Source organism: Balaenoptera musculus, chromosome 11, assembly GCF_009873245.2.
Source record: "Balaenoptera musculus isolate JJ_BM4_2016_0621 chromosome 11, mBalMus1.pri.v3, whole genome shotgun sequence".
NCBI lineage: Eukaryota > Metazoa > Chordata > Mammalia > Artiodactyla > Balaenopteridae > Balaenoptera > Balaenoptera musculus.
Window position 1 is genome coordinate 71776603 of NC_045795.1, and position 23682 is coordinate 71800284.

General features: G+C 44.6%; 1 protein-coding gene across 2 annotated transcripts in view; it reads right to left on the minus strand.

Annotated features, from left to right (window-relative positions):
- ARHGEF3 (Rho guanine nucleotide exchange factor 3) overlaps positions 1-23682 on the minus strand; it is a 308895-nt gene that overhangs the window by 202895 nt on the left and 82318 nt on the right. For both annotated transcript variants that reach the window (XM_036870025.1, XM_036870026.1), the window contains exon 3: positions 1004-1070. In XM_036870025.1, coding sequence (XP_036725920.1) covers positions 1004-1070 — 67 coding nt within the window. The remainder of the gene's footprint in view (positions 1-1003; positions 1071-23682) is intronic.

The following is a 23682-nucleotide window of genomic DNA, read 5'->3' on the forward strand; positions in this document are numbered from 1 at the left end:
ATTCAAATTAATTAAGCATGTATGTGCCAGGCACTGTGCTAGGCCCAGGGATATTGCAGTGAACAAGAGAGAGTGATAAGGTCTCTGATGCTTGGGGCTTCCAATCTTAAATTTCAGTAAGTGTTAAGTAACAATCTTAACAATGAGAAAAAAGTACAGGGGTCCATAGGAGGTGCCTCTAGGTCAGATTCAGGAGGCAGACATGATGCATTCCCACAGAAGGTGATGTCAAGGCTTAGACCCAATGGATAAAGTGGGTGGGCCAGTGCAGTGTGTGTAAGAGTGTAGTGCGGGGCAGCAGGGGACAGTGTTCTGGGCAGAAGGAACAACACATGCAAAGGCCTGCTGGTGAAACAGAGCTCAGAGCATTCTCTACACAGGCAAGGGTCTTGTTCCTGAAGTCAGAGCTAGAATTCATTTTAACACACAGAAGGGCCTCCATACACTTTGACTATTATTATTATCATAATCACATAAAGGAAGAGAACTCTGCATCAAGGGGAGGTTAAATCTGACCCTTCCTACACCTCTAAGGCTCTACGGCTTTGTGATTGGGAGAATTCTATGATTCCCTTTAGAGTCTGTTTAAAGCTTATAGACCTCTCCTTTTGTAAAGTAAAGTTCCTGCAAAGTCATAAATCTACGTATGAATAGACTGTACATTTCTGATTTCTTTTTCCTTCACTGTGCACCGGTTCCCTTTTTGTTCCCCCAAAACAGCCACAATGCCCACTTCATCAACCTTGACATCTCTTGGCTTCTTCATAAGATGCTTCCAGTAACCCAAGACCTACAGGGCAAGCTACATCAATGGGTGCTTAGCGAGCCACTTAGATTTTTTTAATTAAACCACAAGCGCTGATGCAAACATGACTTCCCCAAGTGGTAAAGCACAGAAGCTTGGTGGAGACTTTGATTAGTAAAGCCAACCTCGGCAGTGTCCTCTCTGGAGCATCCGGAACAGGACATATAATGGCTGGGACTGTCCAGGGAAAACACTTACCCCTCTGAAATTCCAGGCTTTAGGAGTCGGAAACATGGGAAAGTTGTTTTGCCGCTGCCGTTTAGGCCTGGAAGAGGACAAAAAAAAAAAAAAAAAAAAAAAAAAAAAGACGATGCATTCATTATTCATTGGTTAGCTCTTCAGAGGAAATCACCAATTTCAGATGTAGCTTTGTCAAAAAGAGAGATGCTTGGAGAAATGGTCCAGGCAGGTGAGGCAGCTATTGTTTTCTACAGCTCTGCAATCTTTAGCAGCCAAACTCACTGCAAACTCCTTCCCAGGCCCCCAGGAGGAAAGCTCCAGAGTCCCTTAAAGAAGTCAAAAATTAAAAGATAAAAGAAAAAAATAAAAGAAAATCTAAAATTCAACCTGGATGAGATCCAAAAGCCAGACCAAACTCCAATCTTGATCTTTATTTCTCACACACAAGCAGTTCCCAAAGGGATGCCATCAGGTGATGTCTGTAGCTTCGGCAGAGCCTGGAACCCTCCCTTGCTGCTCATTTGCTGGGGAGTTCCTGCACCTCCACTCAGGCCACACCGGAGCTCCAAACTTTTAAAGGGATGACTGACAGGACGTGCAGCCGCTGCCTAAAAAGTTAGAACTGGCTTTCTCGCCTGTTAATCTCTCCCCACGAATCAACCGCCTTAGATGTGATGGAAGCAGCTTCAAGTCGGATCTGCACAAGCGGCAGGTAAACGGCACAGAAAAGGAAAGATGCAGCAAGGGGGCTGGGCGGCTCCTGACACACCAGGAACACCTTACTTCTGTCTTGTAAAGTGGATCCAATTTTGTCGCTGCCAACATACCCACAAGGATACCTCTTACAGTGTTTTTATGGAGTGGTAAATTACTCCTCCCCAAAATGCTATGTCTGTCAATATGGATATTCAAATGTCATGTTTGCTTGAAGTACCACTTCACTGAAAAACATCCCTGAAAAAGGTCCACCTTGCACTTGCCCTGAGATTTTAGTCACTGATGTGCCAAAGGGTGGTGGTGCTGGCTGTTTAACATGATACTCACCCCTTTTCTTTGACCTCCCTGCCACAAGCAGCAGGAATGCAAGGCAGGATGCTTGTAGTGACCACTGCACAGGCTTTGCAGTATGTCAGGCCTGATAAAAATCTGGACTGACTCTACCAGGCATAAGAGATAAATAAACAAAATACAACATAATTATAATAATAGCAGCAGCTGACAAGTATTGAGTATTTAAAACAGCATATGCTAATACTTTATGTAGTTAATCTCACTGACTCTCCACTGGGAGCTGAGGTTCACTGTTGTACCCATTTAACAGATAAGAAAACAGACACCTTAGGATATTAAGTGACTCAACTATCACCACACAGGTGAAATCAGGATTCTGGTCTCAGGTGTCTGATCTCACACCCCATGGTGTTTTACTAGCTGTGTGACCCTGAGCCCGAGGCTTAAGCTCTGGAGCTTTCATATTCCTTTGTGCAAAACGAGAAATAATACCCTGTACACAGAGTCAAGATGAGATGAGGGTTCTAACTCCAGTGCTGTCACTGCTAAGTTCTCAACAGATGTCAGCATGGTGCCCACCACCCCCAACCTGTCCACCCTCCCCCCCCACCCCCCCTCCAAATCCTGGCTCCAAGGACAGCCTTCAGTCAGGGACACAGGATTGACATAGCAGAGCTGGGACAACTCACCAAAACAGAGGGGAACTCCCTCCTGCTGATGTGTCTTTATACCCAACCCCCTTCTTCTGCCTACTCCTCCTCCTCACCCACATGTACAATAAAAACCCAGGCTAATAACTTCTCAGGACAAACAGAGAAAACGTGGGTGGTTATTTAGATTTAATACTCTTCTCTTATTAAGTAACATGTTGGTCTAAGCTCTTCTGAAAAGATATTTCTCCCTTAAAAAAAAAAAACAAAACTTAGAATTCAACAATACTTCTCCCTGGATACCGCTCCCTCCCCTCCAAGGTTATAATTGGGCTTTGCTCTCCTAATTATTTGATGAGCTTCATTGCTTCCGAAGCAACAACATGTACCAGAACATTCCTAGTCAATGTGCCCCTGTTTTGTATGTTGCAGGCCACAGAAAATGAAAATCACAATAATTAACAGTGACTGAGTTACATGATGTGCCAGGGACTGTTCTAAGTACTCTGCCTACATAATCTAAGTCTGAGAATAACAATTAGATGGGTTATTATGTTAGCTATACTCTAACGTTAATACATGATATATAGGTAGCATTATAATGGTGTTATACATTATCATATTTTATATATTTATATGTATGGCATTACATACATTTAAATAAATAACGTTATATCATAATATGTTTTCATATAATATTATGGTATAATGGGGATATTATCATTACCCTATTTTACAGATGGGTTAAACCGAGGCTCAGAGAGGTTAAACCAGATGCCAGAAGTCACACAGCTGGTAGGTGTCTAAGGTGGGATTCATACCCAGATATGTCTGACTCCAGATTCAGGGGATGTAGCCCCTCTCAAATAGAGAGAAGCCCCACCAAACAGGGCTTCCATGCATTTGGAAGAATGCAGCCTGGGGGTTCCTTGTGGGGGGGGGGGCACCAGTTTAGCAGGGCCTCACACTAAGAGGCCTCATAGGCAAAGAAAAAGCATCAGAGCAAGTCTGTCAATCCAGGGCACTCTTGGGCAACTCGGTCGCACCCCCCTTGGCTGGGGAAACTGCCAGGAAACCTATCTAGAAGACGGCTGTCTCTAACTGGTGCTTCCCCCACCCCTGCATTCCACCACCTGCCAGGCTTCCAGATCATTCACGTTGGCTGGAGTTCCTTTTAACTATCTAATCTGGCATCGTAAGTCCTCCCCAGCCAAACACTACCACCCACGTGGTTTTGAAGGACAGCTCCAGGGAGTAAAATGCACCCTCCTGAGAAGACTCCTTCAGGTAGCCTGTGAGGGAAACTGGCAGCATAAAGGACAGCATCTCAGAAGCCTGTGAAGGCCGGGTCCTCATCACAGGAGGGGCAATCAGTCCTGGGTATATTTCTTCTGTTTTAGAAGCAACTTCTTTGCACTGTCAGCAAAAGTCCAAGGGAGAAAATGGCACTTGGTTCTACAGGTTTCTCAGACACAAAGATATGCAGTTGGACTTCCTGACAGGGCTGGGAGGAGTTATCTATAGTGTGTCCAGTCCTCAGGCCCCTAAGTGAGCCAGGTCTGTGCACGGTGTGTACACACGTGGTTGGGAAGCACAGCCCATCCACAGATGTCAGAAGGGCAACGCTCACTGGTCATCATCCAGCTCCACCTCCACGGGGGAGCTGCTGGGAGCCAGGGCTGGGCAAGCAGCAGGAGAGAAACTGCCGAGACAGGAGGCACAGATCCTTGACTGGAAGGAGGTTACAACCTTAGGAAAGGTTGGAAAGAAAAGTTATAAACTCTCCACCCTCGGGAGAGCTCATAGTAGAAATGGAGAAATGCCCACAGTAAGAGTGAAAAGTCAGGATTCAAGGTGCGTTTAGGGAATGATCTCCGATTCAGGTGTGTGTGTGGCTGGAATCAGAGAGAACAAGCTCAGTGGGTTAACAACAGGATGTATTTTCCCACCACGTGAAAACAAGTGTGACTCTTTCCCAGCGCCTTGAGAAGAGGGTTGATGACCATTTCCACAGCATCTCCCAGGAGTGTGGGTTTCAGGTCGTGTCTGCTGCCTGCACCGTGGGGGCTAAGAGTCTGGTGTTCGGGGTGGAACCGACTTGGGGCACCCAGAGTGCCTCCCTCCCTTTCTTGCTGGAGGACTTCAACCAGGCTACCTACTTTTTACTCCCCTTGAGCCTCCATTTTCTCATCTGGAAAGTGGGGAGAATAATCTCTTTTTACAAAATTGAAACATTAATGTACCATAAAAAAAAGTAAAAAGGAATAAAAGATGGTTGATTAAAAAAATAATAATGTACTATACAAATGTTTGGCAGAGAGTCTGGCCCTTAATAGCTGCTCAAATTAGCTGTCATTATTATTGAGAAAATGCCTTCTTTAAACCAGTAAAGGGGATATTACTTATAATTATCATTGGCAAGGCTCATGTTGGAGAGACAATGAAATATACATCTAATTCTTACAGACTGGAAAACATATAAGTAAAATAAAACAAAGGCTTTAAGGTGCTATGAATATTTTGTTAGGTGACAACAACATAGCCCTAAATATGAACATGATGTAACCCTGAAAAGAGCCCCGCCTTCCCTTTCTCATTTCCTGCCCCCCTTTTCCTTTTCAAAGAATACTACCTTTGTCAGCATGTTTTATATGTTGTAAATATTTTAATATCTTAATTGTCAACCCAGAGCATCTTGCTAAAAAACTTTCCTTGGATTTCTTTTCTTTTGTTTTACCTCTCTGTCTTTCTTCATGAAGACAACTGTAGTATTACTAGGAAAACCAAACAGCTACACTTTATAGGAGAAATTAATGCCAGTTATTTTTATTCTGGTTGGACCACTTAAGATATGGTGGTTTCCTTTGCTTAAATGTCGTTTTAGTTTCTGTTTCTGGTACATAATCAAGGATTGACTGGCAGGTGTTTAGCCAGGTAAAGACCCAATTCTTCCTGGAGAAGCTCACTGGAAAGAGATAGTTTGCAGAATGGAAGTCGCATCACTTTGGCTTGTCTCTCTCTTAAATGAAAGTACAAAGGCACCACTCGGTACCATGTTTCTGTGGCTCAATGAGTCATGTCAGCTTCATTCTACTCATGCCACGACTGCAAGTCCAGCTCTTTACTTCCTGATAAATACTGGGAAAAAAGAATCACAGAACCTCAGAATGCTCAGCTGGCAGTAGTTGCATCCTTTTTGCAACAGTCCCATTGAGAACGCACCTGGAAAGAGGGCCCTCATCCCTTGGAGAATGGGTCTGTACCTCTTTATGTATAATGGGCTCACACATTAATTTCTTCACCAATATTTATTGAGCACCTACTGTACACCAGGCACAGTGCCACACGTTACAGAGACAGTGGTGAACAAACCAGATCTAGTTCCTGCTTTCGTGGAGCTTGCAGAAGATCAGCCAGACCAAAAATTGAGAGAGACGGAGAGAGATTACAACATGGTAAGTGTTTTTTTAAAAAAAGAGTGGTCATGGGGAGTGCCAAAGTGGCTCAATCAAGGATTGAGGAGCCAGAAGAAAGACTCAGCCAGGTGGTGAGAAAAAGGAACTGTAGGCCAGGCCACAGGAAAAGCATGCTCAAAGTGCAGGAGGTAAAAAAAACTTATCTTTGAAAAGATTAACCAGATAGACAAAACTGGTAAAGCTGATCAAGTTAAAAGGGGGTGGGGAGAACACTGATAAATACTATTACAGATGGAGGCACGGAACTACAGACACAACATCAAGTCAATGACAAAAGAATGCTATCAGTGACTTGATGCCATTACATTTGAAAACTTAAACAAACTGCATATATTCCTTCAAAATATATAGCTTATCAAAAATATCTCAAGGAGAAATAGAAAACCTAAAAAGCTCAATAACTAATTAAAAAAAAAAAAAAAAGAAAGAAAGCACCAGGCCGGACAGTTTTGCTAATGAATTCTACAAAACCTTCAAAACAACAGATCATTCCAATCTTATACAGACTGTTCCACAGAAGATAAAAAGAGTCCAGAGTTAAGAAGTAAAGGAGAGACGACAAATTTGAACAATTGGAATTAAAGTATGACAACTGAAATGTCTGTAAATAAGGAAATGGATTAAATGAAGCTATAGTCATTCTTAACAATGGAAGACCACATAGAACTATATATTAATGAAAAATCTTCAAAAAAAAGGAAGAAAAAAGAATGAAAATCCAAGTTGCAGGAGATATGCATATGATATGATACTATATAGGAACGCACAAAATATCACTCTGCTTATAGCCACATGTAGTAAAAATGTAAAATAAAGAGGCTGTATCAACTGCAGAAGAGAGCTTCTCCCTGGGGACGGAGAGGGGAGAGACTCTGCCTGGAATGTTTCATTTATTCACATAAAAATTCTGAAGCCAATAGGGCACAATGTTACTGTTTATTAAATCTATATGGGGGGGTACAGAGGTGAATATTATAATAGCTGATATTTTGCTATATGGGTGAAATATTTTATAACTAAAAACAGTAATAAACAGGAATAAATCATGGCAAAGCTATACAATAAAATACCAGACATCCATTAAAAATAATGAGGTATACTAACAGCCTCACCAGCAGAGACCTTAAAATTCAGCATGTGAAATAAGACACAACATGTAAACTCATTTAGGTTCACACACACACACACACACAAATGCGTGCGCGCGCACATGCACGTACAGAATCAGCTGTGTGTGCGCAGAGTGAGGTCCCTGGAAGAGCACACGCCCAACTGTTGACGGTGACTGATTACGTAGCTGGGGTGGGGGGGAGGGAGCGTAAATATGGACATTATCTTTTACATTATGTATTTTTAAATCATTACTATGGAAACATATTGTGCATAAAATGGAAATTATAATAATGTTTATAACAAGGCCTTGACAGGCGGGGAAGGAGGTAAAGAGGCATGAGATGAGGCTGAACAGGTGGCCAGGGCAGAGGCTTAAAGGCTGGGGTTGGGGGTAATGGGGCTCTACTGAAGTTATAAAGTGGGGAGTGACATGATAAGATTTGCCTTTAGAAAGATCTGTCTGGCTAGAGAAAAGAGAAGACAGCCGAGGGGGTCCAGAGTGAAGGCAGAGACCCGGGCGGCTCCTGGAGCCATCCAGACCCACGGCAGCCTCTCTCATGGGGCACTTTCAAGATGCTGAAGGCACAGAGGTCAAGTCTGTTCAGATTTCTCTTCCATTTTCCACCCATCTGCCAGTTATTTTTAGAACAGTGTTCACTGTTCAATAGAAATAGCACGTGAGCAACGTATGTAATTTAAAATTTCTATGAGTCACATTAAAATGGTAAGAAAAAAGGCAGGTAAGTTTAACTTTATTTTTTTGTTTGTTTTTTTAGATTTTTTTTAAATTTATTTTTTATTTTTATTTTTTGGCTGCGTTGGGTCCTCATTGCTGCACGCGGGCTTTCTCTAGTTGCGGCGAGCGGGGGCTACTCTTCGTTGCGGTGCACGGGCTTCTCATTGTGGTGGCTTCTTTTGTTGTGGAGCACAGGCTCTAGGCACACGGGCTTCAGAAGTTGCGGCATGCAGGCTCAGTAGTTGCAGCATGCAGGCCCTAGAGTGCATGGGCTTCAGTAGTTGCAGTGTGTGGGCTCAGTAGTTGCGGCGCACGGGCTCTAGGGTGCACGGGATTCAGTAGTTGTGGCACGTGGGCTCAGCAGTTGTGGCTCGCAAGCTCTAGAGCACAGGCCCAGTAGTTGTGGCGCATGGGCTTAGTTGCTCCACGGTGTGTGGGATCTTCCCGGACCAGGGCTCAAACCCACGTCCCCTGCATTGGCAGGCGGATTCTTAACCACTACACCACGAGGGAAGTCCCATTTAATTTTAATAATATAGTTTACTTAGCCCAATTTATACAGATATTATTATCAGTTCAACATGTAATCAACAGAAAAAAGAATTAGAGATATTTTACATTTTTTTGTACTAAGTCTTCAAAATCCACTGAGTATTTCACCCTTGCAGCACACCTTAACTGGCACTAGCAGTGTTTCAAGTTCTCAGCAGTGACAGGTGGCATGTGTCTACCGTATTGGACAGCACAGTTACAGAAAAACAGAGCCTGCAGTTTCAAAGAGCCTCAGACTTTGAAAATCCACCGCTCTCTCTCAGCAGTTAGTGACCAAAATGTGTAAGTTGAGACCCACATGAAAAGTGAGACATTCTCCAAAAAGATTTTTGTATCCATCTGAATTCAAAAATATTCAAAAGAGCAAAATATTTCACAAAGGCTTTGGAGACGTAGTCTCTAGAAAAACCAGTGGAGATGATCTTCAGGTCACATTGCTACTTGAATGGAGCAACAAATGAAATTCTTCCCCAAATGGAGCATATCCCAAACAAATGTCTATGATCTGTTGCTAAATAATGGAGAACTGCTCTAATCAAACTAATTCCAAAATTAACTAAAAAAAGAGATTGAAGTGATTTTTTTAAACCCATGAAATTATTATATTTGTAGTTCCCTAGCCGATCCTCTAGTAACCATATTGAAAAGGTATAAAATTTCATCAAATGATGAATCGAAATGGATAAACAAAATGTGATATATGCATAAAATGGAATATTATTCAACCACAAAAAAAGAATAAAGTACTGATACATGCTACAGCATGCAACAACCTTGAAAACATTATGCAAAGTGAAAGAAGCCAGACACAAAAGGCCACATACTGTATGATTCCATTTACATGAAACACCCAGAATAGGCAAATCCATAGAGACAGAAAGTGGACGAGTGGTGGCCAGGGGCTAGGGGAAGAGAGCGAATGGGGAATGACTATTTAATGGGTACCTAGTTTCCTTTGGGGTGATAAAAAAGGTTCTGGAATTAGACAATGGTGATGGATGCACAACATTGTGAATGTACTTAATGCCACTGAATTATTATACACTTAAAATCGTAAATACTATGTTATGTGTAGTTTACCACAATTTCTTAAAAAGTGAGGGTAAAGTAAAGATATTTTCAGGCAAAATAAAAGATATATATCTCATGGAAAAAATTCTCATGAAATAATAATGCAAAGTAAAATGCTATTAACTATTCCAGAAAAGGGAATTATGTAAATAGAAGCCAGGAGAGCATTCTGTGCAGCTTAAGAATTGACAAAAAATGGCTTAGATGTGAAGTTTTATCAGTACTGTGAGAAATCAGCCCTACAAGTCCCTGTTTCTGAGACACATATTTACGTGAATCATTCAACAATGATAAAAATTCCCACAGCCTCTGGCTTTCTGTGCTTCCTCCCACTCTCCACCCCCAGCCAGGTCTCTGTGCTCAGATATTCTGCGGCAACACCCGTTCCATCTTCTGCTCCCATCTCACAAGCCATTCTGCTGTGTTTCTTTTTACACTTGAGTTTCCTGCAAAGCTTTTATCTTTAGGACTTTTCACAGGTACAATCTTCCAGAAGAACTCCCATTGGTAAATTTCAGGGATTCTCAGGTGGTGCCATAAAGGGGCAGTTGGGCACATTGGTTAAGAGCACAGATGCTGGAGCCAGCTCTGCCATTCACCAGCTGTGTGACACTGGACAAGTGACTTAACCTCTCTGTTCCTACTTCCCCCTTCTGTAAAATGGAGGTAATAACAGGATTCCCTTATAGCGCTGTTGTGAGGATTAAGTGAGTTAACATATGTAAAGCTCTTTGGCCGTGGCATGCGGCATGCGGGATCTTAGTTCCCCAACCAGGGATCAAACCCGTGCTCCCTGTAGTGGAAGTACAGAGCCTTAACCACTGGACCGCCAGGGAATTTCAAACATACGTAAAGCTCTTAGTGCCTGGTACACAAAAGGTGCACTTTAAGAGTTATCCTCCTTCTGGGTGATGAGCTGGAAGACCAGGGACTATGTGATTTGGATTCACTGCTGTCTCTACACTCCCTGCACTTAGTAGGATCTTATTTATATTTATTTTATTTATCTGGTTGCGCTGGGTCTTGGTTGCGGCAGGCATGCTCCTTAGTTGCAGCAGGTGTGCTCCTTAGTTGCGGCTTCAGGGCTCCTTAGTTGCGGCTCGCCAGCTCCTTGGTTGCAGCATGTGAACTCTTATTTGTGGCATGCATGTGGGATCTAGTTCCCTGACCAGAGATCGAACCTGGGCCCCCCGCATTGGGAGCTCAGAGTCCTAACCACTGCGCCACCAGAGAAGTCCCGTGGATCTTATTAAATAGCTGAAGAATGAATGCTTGCCCTCAGGAGTTCTGTGGTCAACAGTATCACAGAATAGCCTTATATACACACTGACAGAACATGAATACAACCACATGCACTTAAGGGAGAGAGAGAGAGAGAAGTTCCATAGTTGAGGGCATCTCGTGTGGCCTTCTGTGCACTGGATATGGACCCCCAGGGAAGCCTGGCACGGGGCTGTGGATATGCCTCCATCGCAGTCTTCTCTCCTCCCCCAGGCCTCTCTCAGGCTGAGCTGGATCGCGATAGGCACTTTCTGAACAAAAGATCTTCAAATTCCAGCCAGCTCCTCGGGCCAGAACTGTCCAAATGAACAGAACTGGCAGGAACACTGGTCGTAAGGGCAGGTCAGGCTCCAGCGTGACACCTTCCCCAGGGCATTTAAGAGCACTTTGGATTATATGTGATTTTCACCTTCCTAACTCCCCTAAGGTTCACTTGCTATCTCCTTATCCAGGAAAAAGTACCTACAAAATGCCATAACTGCTCCCAGCAAACTAAAACTCCAAACATCCTAAGAGACACCATCCCATCATGCCAAATACACCAAGGCTCCCATTTATTTCCACATTTCAAGTCCACATGTTGTTCATTCACATTTCCATGTGTCAAGCAGCTACCATAAACCTTTTTAGAACAATGTAAGGCTACCAAAAAGAGACAGCAGGAACATAAGGTGGTCAGAGCATGGGCTCTGCAGCCTCCAAGACCTGGGTTCAAGCCCAAGTCCACCATGTAAACTTGGGCAACTTAGGGGACTTCCTCAAGCCTCAGTTTCCAACTTAAAACAGACATGATGAGACTTAGACTTCATAGGGTCGCCATGAGGAGTAAAGTGCTTTGCATGCTACCTGGCTCACACTGAGCACTTAATAAATGTTAGCTCTAAATATTTGCCCAGTATCTACTATGTGCCAGGCATTGTTGTAGGCATAAGGGATACTACAGAGAAAAACATAGTCCCTGTTCTTTGGGAGCTTATGTCAGGAGTTGATAAATTCTACGGAGAAAACCTATGGAGGGTAGGAGAATAGGGACGGTGGGAGTAGCTGCTATTTTATATGGAGTGCTCAGGGCAGGCTTCCCCAAGAAAGTGATGTTTGAACAGAACCTGGAAGAGGGGGGAGAATGTCTTAGGTGGACAGGACAGCATATGCAAAGTTCCTGGGGCATGGCTGAGGGGCAGCAAGGGTAGTACAGCTGGAGTGGGAACAAAGAGCAGAGAAAGCCACAGAGGGAGCAGGAACCAGATGGCAAAGGTCTCACAGATTATTGCAAGGTCTCTGGATTTTAATCTGAACGAGATGGGAGACCACAGAAGGATTCTGAGCAGAGAAGAAACATGGTCTAACTTTTAAAAGGACTGTTCTCAATGCTGCGTGGGGAAAAGAGCTGAAGGGACAAGACAAAGGGCAGGGAGGAGGTGAGGGTGGCCAAGTGAGGGACAGCAGGGACTTGGACCCAGATGGTGGCAGCGGAGGTGGTGAGCAGTGGTGGAGTTATGTACATATTTGAAGGTAGGGTAATGGGATTTGCTGGTGGATTGGATACGGAAGGTAAAATAAAAGAGAAGTAAAGGATGCTCTAAGGATTTTAGCATGAGCAGCTGGCAGGGTGGAGAAGACTTACCGGAGCAGCAGATTTGGGGACAAAAATCAAGATCAGACATATCACGTTTGAAGTGCCACATGTGCACTGGTATGGATCTCCAAATGGAGATGTGGAGTCTGCAGGTGGATTTAAGAAACTGGAGATTGTGTTCAAGAGTCATCAGCCCTTAGACAGAAGAGGAGCCCTGACAAGGTGAGAGGGGGCATCCCGGAGGCCGGCGAAGAAAGTGTTTAGAGGAAGGGGTGCTTTACTATGTCACTAAGTAGGGGAAGGAGAAATGCCCACTGAATTTGGCAAAGCAGAGGTCCCTGGTGACTTGATAAGAGCAAGCGAGTGGACCTGGAGGACGAGAGCTGAGAGGGATATGTCTACAGATTATCTAGAAGCATTGTTCGTAGAAAATAAAAGTTGACAAGGATCTTAGGTACTGCCTAGTCCGCTGAGCCATTAAAATGTGAGCTCCCTGAGGGCAGGCACTTCTGTCTTTTTAATGCCTCATTCCCAACCTCTGGACACCTGGCACACGGTAGATGCTCAATAAATATTTGGAAGACTTTTTTGAACTTTCTTGACATCTCCAGCCAAACAGTACAGGTCAACAGGAGCTTCCCATCCCTAACAGGATGGTACGGAAGACAGTGAGAAAACGCATACACAAATTATCCCAAGATGGAATGTTTCAGTCTCCTCCTTTGACTAAAGAAACTAGAATTAATACCACTTGGCATTTATTCAGCCCAAAAGTAACATGTTTCCCAGTTACTCCTCACTGGCATTCTGGTCCACGTCATCAGTTCACGGATGACTTCTCATTGGCAGCACCGAATTTCAAAAATTCAAGCTAATTATAAGCTGGTCTAATTAGAAGAAATTACAGAATATTTCTGAAGGGATGCTTTGTAACAGAGGTCTTTTGCAAATCCAATTTAAGAAAATTATTTTTTCATATTCTCAAAGTACTGACCTGCAAATGATGTTTCTAAAGTGTTCAGGGGTTGCTTTTAAAAGCAAGGGGATCATTCTCCCTCTTCCTGCCTGCATCCATCTAAATTATGGCACATTTTCAATGGGAAAGGCTTCATTACATCCTAAGGAAATCCACATCCTGCACCTCCAGGTCACAGCCCGGCAGAGAGCAGCCTCACGTCCCTCCGGAAAGGATAATTAGTTTTCTACCCTTTAATCAAGGAGCAGCAGATTGTTGTTTTTCTGAAGTTTTGCCTGGGGAGAGACTGTCCTTTACCGAGTGTGTGTTTTTCTAACCAGGACTCCTTGTACGTGCTCTACCTTCCCATGAGCCAACACTGAGAGCACCCCCCTTGTCTGAAACGAGAAACTGGAGCTCTCCACTGATGAGAGCCACTGGCCCCTCAACTCCAGGGATGTGGAATCAAGTCACGGTCATCAATTTATCAGCACCATTGGCCTCTGCCTTATGGACAAGGACAATCCTCAATCTCTCGGTCATGGAGATGACATTTTTAAGGGTTCACTTAAAAAAAAATGCTTATTACGTGCCAGACACTGTTCTAAGTGCTTCATAAATATTAACTCATTTAATCCTCAAAACAATTTTATAAGTAGGTACTTTTATTATTTCCACTTTACAGATAAGGAAACTGAAGCTCAGAGAGGTTAACTGACTTGTCCAAAATCACACTACTAGTAGGGGTACAGCCAGGATCCAAACCCAGTCAGTCAGGCCCCAGAGAACATGAACAGAGAAACAGATGTTCAAACCACTGCAGAAGCAGTGACAACAGAGGAAAGGAGATGGAGACTAAAATGCTTACTAGCACCAGATTCAGAGCCAGTGTTACAGGGTTGGCTCCTCTTTACATGAAATGCAACTGGACTTTAATAATAATAATAAATCAGAGATTAGTCTTATTTATTAGTTTCTCTACATCTGCAAATAAAAATCCATGCAGACTATTTGGTACACTTTACTGTGTGCACGTTATACTTTGATAAAAGTATAGCTTTAGTTTAAAAAATTTAATGGCTGAGTTTTCTTAATGTTTTAAGTGGATTTGGATCAAATAAACAACGCTTAGAAGGCATGTTTAAAAAAATCACCTTGAACTATCTTTCCAATTTTTGCCTTAAGAAAATTAAGAAAAGCCTTTGGAATTGTTCTGGCAAACCATACACAAACAAGAAACAAAAGGGAGGGAGATAAATTCATGTTTTTCAAATCTTGGAAAGCTCTAACTCAAAAATTATATTTACAGACACCTTATTTTCCCAGTTCCTCTCAGACAGGGGCTCCATGAGGGCTTTTGGCCCAGAGAGGAGCAGAAGAAAGTCTTCACACTTTTTTCAATAATATATTGATCAGAAGCTAATAAATCACTATATAGGTGGCTCAACACCTCCAAATTGAAGATCACAACCTTAAAAATGAGTCCTCAGAAATGGGCATCTCTTACAAATGTTCTGTTGATTCTAACTCCAAAAACACCCAAAATTCTTAAATTAGCCAGCATCGCTTAAAACAGTTTATTGACTCTCTGATACAGGACCTACCACAGTCTCCAAGGTAATTAGAAACTCCATAAATGCTGTTTTTGGCAGTGACTGGGGCCACACATAAAAACATGTTTATTCCCAAACTGTCAGTGAAATATGGTGGTGCGGGTTGGGACCACGTCAGACTCGTTATAGCATACGTGCAGGAAAAGGAAAGGTAATGCCAAGGGCACCGTTCAAAGTGAGATTATTTCATCACTATGACAAACAGCAAGCCACCCCCAAAATTCCGGATAAGAGGGGATAATTCTGAGTAAGAGAATTCCTCAGAGTAAGAGAATTCTGAGTAAGAGAGGGAACTATTATTACTAATTTAATAATAATAATAAAAAAAATAATAATGGTGTTGTGCCTTTTTATGTGGATTAATTCATTTCATTTTCATGGGGACCCTGAGAAATAATGGCCATAACAGAAGAGAAGGCTGAGGCACTGAGAAGTTAGACTTGGAAATGCCCCACAGTTACTAGAGGTCAGGACCAGATAGCCTGATTCCAGGATGCCTGCTCTCAGCCCCTGAGTCCCGCCAACTTGTGTAAGGATTTTCTGGCCACCTAATCCACAAGAGCCGTAAATGGGAGAGAAAAATTAACCGCGTTGATCAGTTATATGCTATTTATTAATTATTTCTATCAAACATGGTCCATCTGAAGCATAGGGCAGAGCAAGCCCCCAGTCCATTCTCTTGGGCACCTCGTCTTCCAGCTTACCAGCTGGGCTCCAGTGGGAACAGGGCTGCCACTTGCATCAGTGTTGCCGTAGCTGATGCCATGGCAACCGCACATTGTCACCCAGACAAAGATGCTCTCCCCACCTCGCTCCAGAACCCTGACTCAGGGATGCAGCCCCTGAATTCATCTTTTTACCTGCTTCCAACTTGCTCAAGACTTTACAAAACTGAGAACCTACTGGGGGTTCCCCAGGTCCCTGGATACATTTGGACCAGACTAATATGTATAAAGGCCGACAGGGAGATGGGATTCATGAGGCTTTGCAGAACTGCAGAGCGGGAGGTTAACCACTCAAGGGGCCTCAGTGCCTGGCAGGGCTACATTTGAGTTCTGGCTCTGGCACTTGCTAGCTGCGCACCCTAAGCAAATGATTTGGTCTCTAGGAACCCATGTCTTAGGTATGAAAAACAGGGATCATATCAGATTTTACACTTTATAGAGTTGTTGTGAGGTCTAAGTAGACACTCCAGCTACTTCGATCCCCTCTCTAAAGAGAAAGGAGGAAAGGCAAGAAAAAAACAGAAACAGAAGCTGCTGTTCAGCACCTCAGTCGTCCACACCAAGCGACACTACTAGCCTGGCTACCTTCTCCATCTGGTTTTCTTTTTTCTGTGCTTTTGTTTTGCTGCTGTAATTTGTAAGTATTTGAGTTTGAACAGATTAGCTCTGGGGGGAAGGGGGTTCCACAATGTGAGGGGGAACCAAGAAAATTTTAAATACAGTGTATTTTCCAGCTTCCCGTCTTCACACCAAAATGAAGTACTGACACTCACAAAAAAAATAAAAATAAAAATGAGAATGATAGTGGTCGGTGGGGACCCCAAATTCAGTACCCTTCCCTCTAGGCCACAAGGCTTCTCTGAAAATATCGATTCATCAAAATAAACATGCTACCTTTATTCAAGAAAAATGCCACTCAGCAAAACACCCTTTCACGATACAAAAGCCATGTATGAACCTTCGGAAATCTTTAAGGTGAAATGGTGGCATTCAAAAATTTCTAGAAAATTCTGAAAAAAGTAAGGTCCACACCGTCAACAGTGGTGATTTCTCAGGGTTAGGATTGATCCAGGGAACCTGCACTTGTCATGTTACACACTCCTACACTATCTGAACTTTCATGATATGTATAAAATAAATTTTGTAATCATAAAATAGCTTTTTTGGACTTCTCTGGTGGTGCAGTGGTTAAGAATCCATCTGCCAATGCAGGGAACACGGGTTCAACCCCTGGTCCGGGAAGATCCCACATGCCACGGAGCAACTAAGCCCGTGGACCACAACCACTGAGCCTGCGCTCTAGAGCCCGTGCTCCACAACAAGAGAAGCCACTGCAATGAGAAGCCCGCGTGCTGCAACGAAGAGTAGCCCCCGCTTGCCGCAACTAGAGAAAGCCCGTGCACAGCAACGAAGACCCAACAGAGCCAAAAATAAATTAAATAAATTTTTTTTTTTTTTAAATAGCTTTTTTTTTTTGGCCATGTGGCATGCGGGATCCCAGTTCCCCAACCAGGCATTGAACCCGTGCCCCCTGCAGTGGAAGCTCAGAGTCCCAACCACTGGACTGCCAGGGAAGTCCCCAGAAAATAGCTTTTTTAATAAAAGAAAGCTGAAATGTTTTGCCATAACATAGACAGTTCACCAAAGAAGAAATCCAAACAGCCAAAAAACAACCAAAAAATGTTTACCCTCCTTAGTAACTAGCAAAATGGAAATTTAAATAAATAGCACGTTTGCCTCTCAAATTGGCAAATTTTACATGGTCATACCCAGTGTGGGCAAGAATGAGGAGAAGCAGACATTGTGCTTCACAATTGTGAATGTATAAATTGGAACAACGTTCCCACAGGATAATTTGGCAGCAATTAGGCAGCATTTTCCAAGAAACTTAAAATGACCCAGAACTTCATGCTTACAATAATTAATTTGACAAAAAAAAAATCCCATGAACACGGGCTAAACGACCAGAACACAGCTCCCAGTGTTGTTTCAGAGGGAGAAACGAGGCACAGCTCAAATAGCCAACAATAGGAACTGGCTGCTGAGAAAGTGCCTTGCAAAGTTCCACATGTTCAGTATGTAAAACAGTGGCCAGACTTGCTTATTCCACGTTGTGAAAATATACGTTTTCTGGATTTGGTGCTTTTAGTCACATGCTTTGATCCCATACTCACTCCGTTTTGCAGCTAGGGAAACTGAGACTCAGGCTTATTAGATGGTTTGCCCCCAAATGGCTGGGACAGGTTCCGTGTATTCACTTCCCCAGGGGCAGAACTGGCACCTTCGAGGCCAGACACAGCAACTGGGGTGGGGGTCAAGCTATGCCCTGGTGCCACAGCAGCCAAGCTGGGGGTGAAGACATCTCCTCAAAGACCTCTTTCCCCAAGAAGCCAAGAGCTCTTGGCCTCGTCCCAGCTACCCGGAGCAGTTCAAGACAAGGAACAAAGCTGGGGTCCATGAGCAAAGCCCTCTCACTTTAAAGAGCCACCCTCCAGAGAAGGTCTCACCACAGCCGGGTCTGCGGGCAGTGCTTGTCATCAGTCACCTGTTACCTCGCAGCAACCCTGAGGCTTGAGACATCAGCTTCCCTGTCTTAAATCACACAGCTAATGAGATGTGAACTCCATTCACATTCTCACCCCTTTCTAGGTACCTCAGTTTCCTCATCTATAAAATGAGGAGAATAACAGCAACCACTTCAGATGGTTTGTTGTGAGGGTTAAATTAGTCAATCTATAGAAAGTGCTTGGAATGTTTCCTGACCTACAGGAAGCTCTCTGAGTAGCTCTTATTATTTCAGTGAGACTGTATAGAGTAGTGGTTAAGAACAAGGACGCTAGAGCCAGCTGCCTGGGTTCAAATTCCACATCCATCACTCACTAGCTCTGTGACTTCAGGCAAGTTACTTAACTCTCTCAGTTTGCTCATCAATAAAATGATAATAATAGTACCCACCTGAGTTAACATGAATGATCACATTATCCAGCTGAGCTAATGTATTTAGGAGAGCTAAGAACAGTGTCTGTCATGTACGTATGGTGGGCCTGTCACTTGATGAACACAGCATACGTTAGGTGTTACGAACATGACCCCATGCCGGTCCACCACCACCTCCAACAGAAGTCATTATTCTGGTGACAAGAAACTAACACGTGATCTCCTATTTAATGCTGACAACACTCAATTATTGTTCGGATTTATAGATGGGGAAACGGAGGCTCAGAGAGCTCAAGTAACTTGCCCCAGATCACACAGCCAGGAAGCATCAATGCTGCCAGGCTTCAAACCACATCAGTCGGGCTGCAGCACTCTTGCCCCCCCCACCGCAGTGCTCAGCCCAACATGCACATAACCCGTGGCTGCCTGCTTGCGAAGCTGTATGCCTGCCAGCGTTTTCTATGGAGGGTGACGCATGGCTTTCTAGCTTTGAGATGACTCACCGCCAAGCCCCCACCATGCCGCACAAACGCTGACCCCACAGACGCCTGACGAACAGAAGGGTAAGTCACACTAGCACAGTAACCAAAGAGCAGTGCCTGTCATCATCCCTCCCTATCTTCCCAGGGAAACACACTGGTGTGTGTCTTACTCTGGAGATGAGACATTAGCATTAAAACAAAATTCTGGACTGAGACATCTAATCAGTGTCTTGGAAACTCATGCTGACATCCACACAGCTGGTTTTTCCCACAGCTGTTGATACTCATGTGTTGTTTAAACTATGGCCTGCTCACAAGTTCACACTGGGAGGTAAAGCAAGGGTAAATCTTCCTTAATGTGCCATTCCAGCCTTTGGAGCATGAAATTCGTGGCAGTGAGTTCACTTCCCATCACCGGACTAGAAAATTTACAAAGCTTCCTTGCAAACCAGATGGCCAGAGCTATAGGTAGGTGCCACCAAGAAATAGCATGGCTGGAGCAGAGGCAAGTCTTGTGTCCCTCACAGCTTCCTTAGCAATTCACCAGAAGAACTAGTTGTTGGGAAAAAAACAAACAAAAAAACTACCCATGTGTTTCACCAGGATTCATAACCCAGTATTGTTTCGAATCTGGTAATTTTACAGTGTCTGTTTTCAGATAATGTGCCTATAATTCAAATAGATAAGAGCTGGAAGGATCCTCAGAGAACCAGCTCATCTACCCCCTCAGTTAGAGACTGGAAAACTAAGAGTTGGCTCAAGGTCACGTGGCCTGTGGAAGGCAGCCCCTCTAAAATTCACTCTGCCTCCAGCAGTGGCCTGGGATGTTCCAAGTAACCACCTAACTTCCAGTGGCAGAGAACCCTGCATTCGCAGCCTGGCCCTCCTCTGTGGGCTCAGCCGGGTCAAATTCAGTGCCCCCTTCTCAGACTGACTATTCCAGTTCAACAACAATCAACCTGTACGCATTTAACATACAGCCCTTCAGTTAAGCCTACATGGGAGGGTCCAAGTCTTGAGCACCTACTGAGGTGCCTTTCCCATAGGAAAACTCCCAATTCTGTGTTTAAATCCAGTCCCCATGATACGGGTACTCTTCCTTGATGCAGGACAGCCACAAGAGACTGGACCACCACTGCAGCCCCATATACTTTGCCCACAGACCCCACTATCTGGTATCTTCCTCTGTTTATTTCTGCTCGGCTCCACTGTATAAGGACAACTCCCTCTGGGCAGGGACCCTGGCTGCCTCAGGGATTACTATTTTCCTAGAACCTAAGCTTGTCCTCACAGAGGAGGCCCTCAATCCATGATGTATGGACAGTAGGTGAGCTGGATGGACACACGATGTGTAGTTGGGTGGGTGAGTATGTTACAGGTGGGGAGGGAGGGGATGAGCCCCTTAACTGCGATTTCTAATTTGCCAATGTCATGAGGAAATGCTTATATTAAAAGAGTAAATTAAAAAGTGTGGTATAAAGTTACGTAATGGATAAACTCATATGTTTCAAAAAATACTGTAAGGAAAACACTATAACATTGATAGTGGTAGAACTTTTTTTTTAAATCCCTTTGTATATTTTCCATCTTTAGTTTTATGAAGTTCATTTTTAACTGCCGGCATTGAACTATAACCTAGTGAATATTCTCCCCCAAGACTTTCATAGATTTTGAAACTTGAAGGGCCCATGGAGGAAAGGATAATATTTTGGATTAGTTTGGCTCTCAGAGTGGAATTGAGGAGGGAGGAAAAGAAAACACAGAGGTGAGCCTGGCCTTCCACAGTGGAAAGCGATCCTTCAAGACTCCTTAGTGGTCCCGTAATGACCAATCCTCCCTCCCCCCTACACACGCACCTGCTATCAGCAGAAGCAACATTAGTTCTCCTTCCGGATCCTGGAAATTCAAAATGTTATGGGAAATTATATTTCTTTTGGAGCAAAGGATGGTAATTATTTCAACACTGGTCTATGGAATGCTTCCAAAGAAAAACAAAGGAACATAAGGAAATCTTCTAACACAGATACATGAATTTAAATTAAAATAGACACGCATCTTGAAAAGCACTGCTGCTGCTCTGGTACCATCTCTGTGGGGAAGCAGAACAGCACATGCTGCACCAAACCACATGGTCCTCTGATGACATGACTTGTGCATGCTCCCAGGAGCGCTGGATGGGTCTCTGCCCCCTTGTCTGGTCTCCAGGCATGTTTCACTGACATACAGGGTGGGCAGTGAGAGCTTGGGGCCAGGCACTTTGTAAAGACAGAAAAGGAAACTGAGGTTCTGAGAGGAGGAGTGATGACACAGCTGAGAACAGTCGCCTGCCTCCTGCCTCCTTCATTTCACAAATGTTTCCTGAGCGCTCCCAGGTACCAAATACTGGCGAGACGGAACCCTGCAAACCTGGAACTTGCAAGCAAGTGGGGAGAGGGGTGAAGACCCTTAACAGATAACCGAGTGAGTGACCAAGATAACCACAGATCTGGGTCAGCAAGTGGGAAACAAAAGCAAGGGATGGAAAGCTATTTCTGGTTTCCCAAGGCGTGCTCAGGAGAACATCAGCTATTAAGTACTGTGCAGTTACAACCGCCCCGGTTCTGCCAGACGCAACTTATTAACAGATTGTATTTGGGTGCTGGAGTCTGTGAGGGATGCATGAATCACCAGCAGAGTGGATTAACAGTAAAAGAAACACACACAAACTGGAGGCGGCCCTGCCACCCTGAGGCCCAGCAGCAAGGCAGGAAGTGCAGGGCGTGGACCAGGCCTGGTCTTGGGAGATGGACAGATCTGGGATTGGTTCTGTTTCAACCTGCAAAGGCTTCCCAGGGCCCTCAGGATGAATCATCATTTACTTAAAGAGGCCTGCTACCCTTAACCCCCGCCCCCAACCACTGAGTCAGCGGCCGCTGGCCACAGCTCACCCTCTCCCTCCCCGTTATACCCTCTCTGCTCCAGGCCTCACAGTGGGAGATGGTGGGGCTTCCTCACCTCCCACAGGCCCCCAGACCTGGGCTTGGCTGTCACTTCCTCAAGGCAGCGCGCTTCCCTGACCCTCCCTTCCACGACACCCTTACTTAGACTAACTTATTCCATATTTGTTTCCCAGAATTCTAGACCGTGAGCTCTGTGAGGGTGGAAACCAACCCATCCGGCTGAGGACTTCATCCTCAGCTCCTAGAACAGCACCTGGGGCCTGGAGGGGCCAAGGTGAAGAGAAAGAAGAAAAAAGAAAGAAATCTTCCCTCCGTTTCCCAGGGACCTGAGCCTCAGCTTCCACATCAGTAGAACGGGATCAGACCAACCTGCTGGAGGGTGATGACAGCATGTTCTGTCTTCCTGCTCTGCAGCCTATATTTCACTTTATTAACTCATTTTTAAAAATACACTTTTACATACAAATTCACTCTTTGATGTGCAGATGTGAGTTCTGACAAACACTCAAAGGTGTATGCCCACCACCACAGTCGACACAGAGCTGCTCCATCACCCCCCAAAGTCCCTCATGCAGCCCCTTTGTAGTCTAACCCTCCTCCCCACCCCAGTTCCTGGCAACCATTGACCTGTCTTGTGTTCCTATAATTTTGCCTTTTCCAAAATGTCACGTAAGTGGGATCCTGCGGCAAGTCGCCTTTTACGCCTGGCTTCTTTCCTTCCGCCTAGAGCCCGAGAGTCACCTGTGGTGCTGCGTGCAGCAGCGGTTCCTTCCTTTTTATTGTCTTCTCCCTGAAGGAAATCTCTTCACTCACCGAAAACAATAATGGACCTGCCGCCTTCTACATCCCCTGGCAATTTAGCCATCAACTTTCTAGAACCCATTCCAGCTTGGGAAGGAACGGTGAAACAGGAGTCCAAGGTTCCCCTTCCTGTCTGTGTCTGTAACACAAACTCTGGGCTCTGTGCATATCCCGCCATCAGCCTCTCTCTGAAGCTGCTCATTTGCAAAATGGCCAATGGTACCCAAACTTCCTCAAAGAAGATGCCGGCTCAGGGTTGTTGACTCAGAAAGTGGAGTGCCGTCCAGGAATCAGGAGGTAGGGCTGGCTGTCAGGAGATGGCTGACAACCTGGGATACTGTTTCAGGGCAGCAGTGGGGGTAGCAGCTGGCTGGCCAAGCTCTTGGGAGAAGTGGATGGGTGAGGAAGAAGTGGAGGCTGAAGAGAGGATGAACTCTCTTGAGAACACTGGGAGGAAAATGAAAGAGAAAAATAGGGTGGTGGATGGCTGTCATAATATTAATAATCATCATCACAATGGCCCAGGGATAGTGAATTCTTACACGTGGGCCAGGTAATGTTTAAAACCCGTGTGCAATCGGCACAACAACGTGATGGGCAGGTCCTGTTAACATTCCAGCTCACAGATGAAGAGCCTGGCACACAGGGAGCGCACACAGTATGCCAGCAGGTGGGGAAGCCGAGCTTTGACACCAGGGCTCACCCTCCTAGCCTCTCCCCCGTCCGTACCAGAGCTGAGCGGAGCTGCTGGCAATCAGAGAGCTGAGCAGGAGCCAGGG